The sequence below is a fragment of the Otolemur garnettii genome, unplaced genomic scaffold, assembly GCF_000181295.1.
Source record: "Otolemur garnettii isolate 467f Iridium unplaced genomic scaffold, OtoGar3 scaffold00025, whole genome shotgun sequence".
Taxonomy (NCBI): Eukaryota; Metazoa; Chordata; class Mammalia; order Primates; family Galagidae; genus Otolemur; species Otolemur garnettii.
The window spans coordinates 12,085,061-12,094,881 of record NW_003852420.1 but is presented as its reverse complement, the minus strand read 5'-3'; the positions used below and the strand labels follow the sequence as shown (position 1 = coordinate 12,094,881).

General features: G+C 45.7%; 1 protein-coding gene across 2 annotated transcripts in view; it reads right to left on the bottom strand.

Moving 5' to 3' along the window:
- The window catches only part of CUNH20orf194 (chromosome unknown C20orf194 homolog), a 151,463-nt gene extending 149,564 nt beyond the window's left edge, over positions 1-1,899 (bottom strand). For both annotated transcript variants that reach the window (XM_012804175.2, XM_023512184.1), the window contains exon 1: positions 1,718-1,899. In XM_012804175.2, the coding sequence (XP_012659629.2) occupies positions 1,718-1,800 (83 nt within the window). In that variant the 5' untranslated portion in view covers positions 1,801-1,899. The remainder of the gene's footprint in view (positions 1-1,717) is intronic.
- Between the last annotated feature and the right edge of the window lie 7,922 nt (positions 1,900-9,821).

Genomic DNA, 9,821 nt, shown 5'->3' with positions numbered 1-9,821 from the left:
TGGCACTCTACCCAGGGGGACGGCTTGAGGCTCTGTCTCAAAAAAAAAAAAAAAAAAAAAAAAAAGAGGTGGATTTTATTGTAAAGATAATTTTTTTTGTAAGTCTCAAGACAAATCGAGATTCCTAAACTCAAGATGATCTGGGATAAACCCATGTCTATATAGTGCCTAAATTTAATGGATGGCTGCTCCAGGTTCTAAAGTATCCTGTGCAATTTCTATACAAATTCAAATATTTTTTGTTTTAGACAGTGAGACTTGCAGAATTGCTGGGAATGACTGAAGATGGATAACACAAGCTGTTAAACACTTGAGACTGTAAAGCCCACAGGAATTATATTGCAGGGCACAGCAGGAGTTCAAGTAATGTGATCTGCCAAATTTCATTGGTATCTTAGCCTCACTTTCCTTACCCCATAATTATTAGTAGCTAGGGTGTGGGAAGTAAAAATAAAGTCAGGTTCTAAGAATTCATTGTTGGCCTCCATGAATTTGATCTAGTTAAACGAACAAATAACCCCCCAAAACAGACTGGCAAGCAAAAAGTTAAAACACAATGCCTTAAGTACCATAACAAGAATATAAGAAAAGCCATGCTAAAATGTAAGTTGACGACCCCCTTTCAAGGGAACAATACCATATTTGCTACTTAGCTAGAAAAAAGGAAAAGCAAACAAAAAACAAAATCTCCCCTCCGGTTTAATGACAGTTCAGTACCAAAGCCCATCGCTCTCCCTCCCTCCCTCCCAAAGGTTTCTGTTGCAACCCTTGTGTAATTCCAATCTCCACACTCCGCTGGCGGCCCCATACAAGCTCCATCACAAACAATGCCCAGACTACCAAGGTCAGCACCAAAGGCACAGAAAGCAGAAATCGGAAACGATTCTTCCTAAACCAAAACGGGGCGGAGGAACCTTCCCTCTCAATCACTGTCCTACCCCTCAAAACACAACAGGCAGTGGGGGTGGGGGGCTCTTTCCCTAGGCTCAGGGGGCTGGCGTCTGCCGCCTTTGGGGCTTCTAAACCTCTTTCCCCTATTCATCCAGTTAGTCCTCTCTCCTGCACCCCCAATGACTTTGCCTTCCCGCAACCTGAACTCCCCGCTGTGGAGCAAGGGAACGTCACGCTGCAGGCTGGGACAGGGGGAGGTAGGGAAATACGCAATAGGGGAGATGCTGTCAGTGTGTGTGTGTGTTTGTAGGCTGCAGGGGGGTGCTCTTTAGGGAAGCGCTGCCAAGGGCAAAGGCTCTACAGACCTACAGTGGGGAGCTTTATAGGTAAGGCGTTGCTGAGGAAAACCCATTTTCAGGTTCTACATAAGCGAACTAATGTGTGTGAGGGTGGGTGGGGGGGCGTCTAGAGGTAGCCATTTCTGGGGGAAACATTCCAAAGGGAAAGCAAATGAATTATTCATAAGGAAGTCACCTGAGATTCTCGATAGGGGAATCTTTCCTTAAGGAGACGTTCTATGGGGGTGGGAATGTCATAATAGGAAATCTTCACAAGAAACCGTTGTGAGGTTGTCCATAGAGGAGCCATTGTGGAGCCTCTACAGAGGGCGCCGTTCCTGGGAAAATGTTCCTCCAGGAGCCGTTTAGGAAAGAACTGTCCGCTAGGAAGCCATGTCGGGCCACGCCCTGCGGCGCGAGGCGTCGCCGGACCCCGACAACCCGCATCCCCAGCCTGGCCGCCCCTCTGCGGCCTCGGCCCCGCGTACCTGACCGAGGAGTACCCGCTGCCGGAGCCTCCCAGGGAGCGCGCGCGGGCCAGCCCCAGCCGGCGCGGAGGGTACACGTCCATGGCGGCGGGCGGTGGGCGGCGGAGGAGGACCGTGCCGCTGCGAAGGTCGCTCTGGCCCGCCGGGGAGCTGCCGGACCGCTGCAGCCGGGAGGGGCGGCGGGGTGTGCCGGGTGGGAGGGGGCGCGGCACGCGGGGGCACGTCGGGGCCGGGGGCGGGGCCGGACGCGCGCAAAGAGTGCGGAGGGGGCGTCAGGGCCGGAGAGGAGTGAGGGTTGGCCCGCGGTGCAGGGCCGCGCCCTCCTCAGGGTGTGAGGCGGCGGGGTTGGGTGTCGGGAGCGCGGGTCCCCACGGTGAGGGTTACCACGACGCCGCTCGGCCCCCTCCACAGGGCCCGCTCCACGCAGTGGGACTCCGCGCGGCGCCCCCCAGCCACGCACACGGACGTTCTCGGAGGCGGAGCCTGGCTCCAGCCCTGCCCCGCCCCGCCGGCTCTGGCCTCCTGCGAAGCCTCCAGCGACTGCTGCCGGATCCCGGGCGCTTCCCGGGTGCCGACAGACTTTCCCCGGACTCCCAGGCGACTCCTCAATGCTGTCTCCTCACTGCCTGCTCATCTGTCGCGGACTCACTGTTCACACATCCAAGCCGATTCCTAGCAGGCCTCCGTGTAGCAGTGCGCACCCAGCCCTGCACGGGGCATGGGCCTTAGTGGTAACAGTATCCCACAGGACTCTGCGGCTTTAGCGTTCACATCCCGGCTAGACCCGTTTCCGACTGGGGCCATGGACAGCCTCCGTCTTTTCATGTGTAAAATGGGGAAATACTTCACTGATATATTGCCTGTATAGACACAGCACGTATGTAATGACTTAATCCTTCGTACTGTATTGGCTTTGTCAAGATGCCTTAAATGTCCTGTATTCATTTTTTTTTTCCAGAGACAGAGTCTCACATTGTCTCCTTTGGTAGAGTGCCGTGGCGTCACAGCTCACAGCAACCTCCAGTTCTTGGGCTTGGGCCATTCTCTTGCCTCAGCCTCCCGACTACAAGCGCCCCCTACAACGTCTGGCTATTTTGTGTGTGTTATTGTTGCAGTTTTGGCTGGTGCTGGGTTCGAATTTGCCACAATTGGTATATGGGGCAGGTGCTCTACTCACTTAGCCACAGATGCCACACACACACCCCCCTTTTTTTTAAGATTCAATGTCTCTGTTGCCCAAGCTGGAGCACAATGGCGCTATATAAGCTCACTGCAGCCTTGAACTCCTGGGATCAAGCGATCCTTCTGCCTCAGCCTCCAGAGTAGCTGGGACTGCGGGCACATGCCCCATGCCTAGCTAAATTTTTTTTATTTTTTGTTGTTTATTTTGAGACAAAGTCTCATTCTGTCACCCTCAGTAGAGTCTGCTGACATCATAGCTTACCGCAACCTCAAACTCGGGCTCAAGATCCTCTTGCCTAAGCCTGAGTAGCTGGGACTATAGGCGCCCACCCCAAGGTCTGGCTAGTTTTAGAGAGAAGACTCTTGCTCTTGATCAAGCTGATCTCCAACTCCTGAGCTCAAGCAATCCACCAGCCTCGGCCTCCCAAAGTGCTAGGATTACAGGCATGAACCACCACTCCTAGCCTTATTTTTTATATAGACAGGCTCTGTCTATGTTGCCCAGGTTGGTTCAGAACTCCTGGCCTTAGGCACTCCTCCTGTGTAGGCTTGCCAAGTTGCTGGGATGACAAATATGAGCCATTGTGCTGGCTCCTATATTCATCTTTTTACAATAAATTACAATAATTAGAACTATTTTCTTGCCATAGGCATTGGTGCTTAAATCACCTAAATGACAATGCTAGCTGAAAAGATCCTACCTCCATGATAATGTTCCCGGAGCTCTCTGATCAGAGACACAGGGAAAAGAAACTGCAGATGGGATGAATGATTTGAAGGGAGGTCGAGACTCACTCAGGTCAGCAACCAGGCCCAACTTTACTGATTATCTTACATACTTTCAAACATTCAGCAAGAATTTAATACAGATAAAAAGAAGTGAAGTAGGATTAGGAAACTACCATTAAGATTACAATTCAGTGTGAAGGCTGAGGAATACGTATACAATTGATTTTGTTTGGGGTGAAAGCATGGGGTGCTGATCTCTTCATCTTCAGATATAAAGATCTGGGTAATCCCTATGGTGTCTCCTGCAGGTTTAGCTGCGGAAAGACCAGAAGAAAGGAGTAGGAATTTAAAGTATAGCTAGTCACTAACAGTTTACACTGGTAAACTCTACTTCTGAAAGTTAGTAAATCAATGTTTTTTGTATTCAAGGGGAAAAAAAGACTGTTTTGGCTCAAGTCCCAAGTCTTGAACAAGTAATTGCCATTATTTAGAGATAATTTCTTTTTTCTTTTTCTTTTTTGCAGTCTTGGCGGGGGCTGGGCTTGAACCCACCACCCCCAGTATATGGGGCTGGCACCCTACTCCTTGAGCCACCGGTGCTGCCCTAGAGATAATTTCTTATCAGTATTCATGCCTGGAAAATCAGGCAACCAGTAATAACCCTCATTCCCAGAGGCTTGTGCTTCTGAAAAATCAGCTAGTCAACAACAGTTACATTGGTAAACTCAACTTCTGAAAGTTAGTAAATCAATGACAGCCAAACATTGACAATAGCCAGTCAACCAATGACCAGGCTTCTGAAATTCAGCCAGTCCTGAGCTGCTGTGCCATTCTAACACAAGTCAGAGTATGTTAATTGCTAAACACTCATGTGTCTGAAGGATCACCAGTCCTTAAAGGCCAGACTTTTCAAAACCTTACATAAGACTAACTCTGGCTTTGTTCATAGAGACTGAGCCTTACAAGTACAGCTCTCCCCTTGCAAGCAGATAAGAAATTCATCAATTTTTTTTCTTTTGCATCAGATATTGAGTTCAATTTATTAGTTTTCACAAGTTCAAAGTTCACAACACTTTTAAGATTCAATTCCCATTTACTGTCAGGTATGAAATGGGACTTGTGACAGATGCAGTGACACAGCCATGAGATTTATCAAATATAGCTTTTTCAATTCTATTCCATAGTTGCTATTATCAATTATTTGAAACAACTCAATAGATTCAGTGCCTGTGACTCAAGCGGCTAAGGCGCTAACCACATACACTGGAGTTGGTGGGTTCGAATCCAGCTGGGGCCTGCTAAACAACAGTGACAACTACAACCGAAAAATAGCTGAGCATTGTGGCAGGCACCTATACTCCCAGCTACTTGGGAGGCTGAGGTAGGAGAATTGCTTGAGCCCAGGAGTTGGAGGTTGCTGTGAGCTGTGATGCCAGGGCACTCTACCCAGGGTGACAGCTTGACACTGTCTCAAAAAAAAAAAGAAAAAAAAACCCCACTCAATAGGTATATGCACAGAGTTGTGCCACCATCACCACAATGAATTTTTTTTTTTTAAACAGTCTCACTTTATCGCCCTCAGTAGAGTGTGGTGGTGTCACAGCTCACAGCAACCTCAAATTCTTGGGCTTAAGCAATTCTCTTGCTTTAGCCTCCCAAATAGCAGGGACTACAGGCAACTGCCCCAATGCCCTGCTATTTTTAGAGAGGAGGTCTCGCTCTGGCTCAGGCAATCCACCCACCTCGGCCTCCCAAAGTGCTTGGATTATAGGTGTGAGCCACCATGCCGGCCACTATAATCAATTTTTTTTTTTTTTGAGACAGATCCTCAAGCTATCACCCTGGGTAGAGTGCTGTGGCATCACAGCTCACAGCAACCTCCAACTCCTGAGCTCAAACGATTCTCCTGCTGCCACCTCCCAAGTAGCTGGGACTACAGGTGCCCACCACAACGCTTGGCTATTTTTTGGTTGCAGCCATCATTGTTGTTTGGCGGGCCCCGGGCTGGATTTGAGCCTGCCAGCTCAGGTGTATGTGGCTGGCGCCTTAGCCGGTTGAGCCACAGGCACTGAGCCTACAATCAATTTTAAAACATTTTTTTAAACACTCCAGTAAGAAACCCTATATCTATGAGCAGTCATTCTCCACTTCTCTCCAATCATCCCAGTCTTAGACAACTACTAATCTTTCTCTCTATAAATTTACCTATTCTGAACATTTCATGTGATTGGAATCATATCTTTTGTGACTGGTTTCTTCCATTTAGCATAACATTTATAAGGTTTATACCTGCATCAGAATTTTGGTCCTGTTCATAATCGAATAATATTCCATTGTGTGGATACACTATTCATATGGTTAGCCATTTATCAGTTGATCAACATTTGGGTTGTTTTTACCTTTTTGCTATGTTTTTTAGCTAATGCTGTTATGAATGTGTACAAGTTGTATGGACATGTTTTCACTTCTCATATATCTAGAAATGGAACACCAGGATCCTATGGCAACTCTATGCTTAAACTTTGAGGAACTGCCGAGCTGTTTTCCAAATCAACTGCACCATTTAAATTCTCGCTAGAAACTACAGTGGTTCCAAATTTTCCACATCCTCCCCCAACATTTATTGTATTTTTGATTTTAGCCATCCTAGTGTGTTTTGGGTTTGCATTTTCCCATTAACTAATGATGTACAGAATCATTTCATGTGCTTATCAGCCATTTGTATATCATCTTTGGAGAAACATCTGTTCAGATTCTTTGCCCGTTTTTATTTATTTAGAGACAGAGTCTCACTATATCACCCTCTGTAGAATGCTGCGGTGTCATAGCTCCCAGCAACCTCAAACTCTTGGGCTCCAGCTATTCTCTTGCACCCGCCACAACGCCCAACTAATTTTAGAAACAGAGCTCACTCTTACTCAGGCTGGTCTCCAACCATGAGCTTGGGCAATCCACCCACCTCAGCCTCCCAGAGTGCTAGGATTACAGGCATAAGCCACTATACCCGCCCCCTCTTTTTATATTCTTGATGAGGACCTTTGAAACACAAAAAACTTTAAAATTTTGATAATAGTCAATTTATTTTTTCTTTTGTTGTTTGTGCTCTGGGTGTCATAACTAAGAAAGCATCAACTAATCTAAGATTGTGAGGAGTTATTCCTGTTTTTTTCTAAGAGTTTTAATAATTTGGGATCTCTCATTTTAAATCTTTGATCCATTTTGAGTTAATTTTTGCAAATGGTGTGAGGTAGGTGTCCTATTTCATTCTTTTTTCATGTGACTATCCAGTTGTATCAGAATCATTTGTTGAACAGATGGTTTTTTCCCCATTGAATTGTTTTGATACTCTCATTGAAAATCAGTTTTTTTATTGTGTATATTTGAATCCTCAGATGCCACAATGCAAGAGTGAATTTCATGATGAATTTTATAAACCATGCACAGTTTTGTTTTTGGTTTTTTTGAGTCAGAAACTCAAGCTGTCACCCTGGATAGAGTGCCATGGCATCATAGCTCACAGCAACAACTAAGTCAGACTCAAGCAATCCTCTTGCCTCAGTTTTTCTATTTTTCATAGAGATGAGATCTCGCTTTTTGCTCAGGTTGGTCTCGAACTCTTGAGCTCAAGCAATCCACCCACCTCGGCCTCCCAGAGTGCTAGGATTACAGGTGTGAGCCCTACCCCTTGCTGACCAGGCACAGTCATTAAATGAGGGAAAAGTTCACTTACAGCTCTTTGTGTGCCAGTGTTCCTTCAATATTTAAAATGGTGGAAAGTTAGATATAAATCAGCATATACTAACAGTTAAGCATAAAAAAGTGTGTTTTACTTTTACTAGAGGAAGTGATAATAAATTTTTAGCGAGCTACAGTGGCTCATGCCTCTAATACCAGCACTTTGGGAAGCCACGGAGGGAGGATTCCTTAAGGCCAGGAGTTTGAGGCTCGGCGCCTATAGCTCAACCGGCTAAGGCGCCAGCCACGTACACCTAGGGTGGCGGGTTCGAATCCCCAGCCCGGACCCGCCAAACAACAATGACGGCTGCAACCAAAAAATAGCCGGGCGTTGTGGCGGGCGCCTGTGGTCCCAGCTACTTGGGAGGCGGAGGCAGGAGACTCGCTTGAGCCCAGGAGTTGGAGGTTGCTGTGAGCTGTAATGCCATGGCACTCTACCCAGGGGGACAGCTTGAGGCTCTGTCTCAAAAAAAAAAAAAAAAAAAAAAAAAAAAGGCCAGGAGTTTGAGACCAGCCTGGGCAACATAGTAAGACCCTGTCTCAAAAAAAAAAATGTTTTTAATTAGCCAGCCTTGTTGGTGTGTTCCTGTAGACCCGCTACTTGGGAGGCTGAAGGCTACAGCAAGCTATGATCATGCCCTTGTACCCCAGCCTAAGTGACAGAGTGAGACTCTGTCTCTTAAAACAAAGAAAGGAAGTAATAAAAACAAATTTTTGATTAAGAGAAATTCAAATGAAGAAGATAAAGTAATCGCACCAGATGTTGTAATGCCTTCTCACACTATATGTTGTCATTAGTCTTTAAGCATAACATACTGCTACCAGAAGTTTTTTCTAATTCCAAAATTGAAAGGAAATTTTAAAATGACAAGACAAACTCTACTGCAATAATTTTTTTTTTTTTGGTAGAGACAGAGTGTCACTTTGTTGCCCTCGGTAGAGTGCTTCACAGCTCACAGCAACCTCTAACTCTTGGGCATAAGTGATTCTCTTGCCTCAGCCTCTCAAGTAGCTGGGACTATAGGCGCCCATCACAATGCCTGGTAATTTTTTTTTTTTGTAGAAACAGAGTCTCTCTTTATCACCCTCAGTAGAGTGCTGTGGCGTCCCAGCTCACAGCAACCTCCAACTCCTGGGCTTAGGTGATTCTCTCACCTCAACCTCCCGAGTAGCTGGGACTACAGGTACCCACCACAATGCCCAGCTATTTTTTTGTTGCAGTTTGGCCGGGGCTGGCTTTGAACCTGCCACCTTCAGTATATGGGGCTGGATCCCTACCCACTGAGCCACAGGCACTGCCCATCTACTGCAATAATTTAAAATGTGATAACTTCATTTACTACTGTTGCAGTGACTGTCAAAGTTCAAAATGCCTCAGCTTTGTATAGGATTGCCATGGATGCAAATAATCACAATGGAGATTTTTCTAGTGCAATAATTTTCTGGTGAAAAAGTCTTCTTTCTGAAAAAGGATTTCAGAAACAAAAGCAAATTTTTGCAGAGATTCTCCTATCGAGTTGGGAGTTAATAGGAAAAAAATCGTATTGCTTTTGGTAGAGATAACAAAATTTTTGTAGATGTTTGCACGTGTTTATTCAAAGTTAAAGTTTGAATGTTTCTATTGAAGCTGTTGACTGTCCTCATATTCTGCATAATGCTGCTCAAACAACATATGATATCCTTTCTATTGGCTTGGAAGCAATTGTCATGAAATTCTTTTTTTTTTTTTTTTTTTTTGAGACAGAGCCTCAAGCTGTCCCCCTGGGTAGAGTGCCATGGCATTACAGCTCACAGCAACCTCCAACTCCTGGGCTCAAGCGAGTCTCCTGCCTCCACCTCCCAAGTAGCTGGGACCACAGGCGCCCGCCACAACGCCCGGCTATTTTTTGGTTGCAGCCGTCATTGTTGTTTGGCGGATCCGGGCTGGGGATTCGAACCCGCCACCTTAGGTGTACGTGGCTGGCGCCCTAGCCGGTTGAGCCATAGGCGCCGAGCCTGTCATGAAATTCTTAAGTAAGCATATATACTGTTCAAAATGAACAATTAGGTGATTTTTGTTGGCATTCAGTATTCCTCAATTCTCTTGCATTCAAAAATCTGTCATCTCTCTTTAACATACAGAGTGGAGAGAATCTTTAGTCTATTTGAAGCACAGAAATCATATTTTAATTCTAAAGAAAAGGCCCTCAAGACACACCTACAACTTGGATTTGCCTAACAAGTGTAAACAATGTAACCTATTCATCTGTACCCTCGTAGTATTCTGAAATAAAATTTTTATAAGGTCCTCAGAATTCTTATTGACTTCTAATATAATCCATTGAAGGAACTATTTCTAGCAATAAGGTTTGCAAACTGAAAAAGAGCAGTTTATTGAAGTATTCCATTGCTTAAGGGAACTACTCAATGCATTAAAAGGGTAATTGAAGAAAAATGTATCCATTTAAGTGTTAAGGCT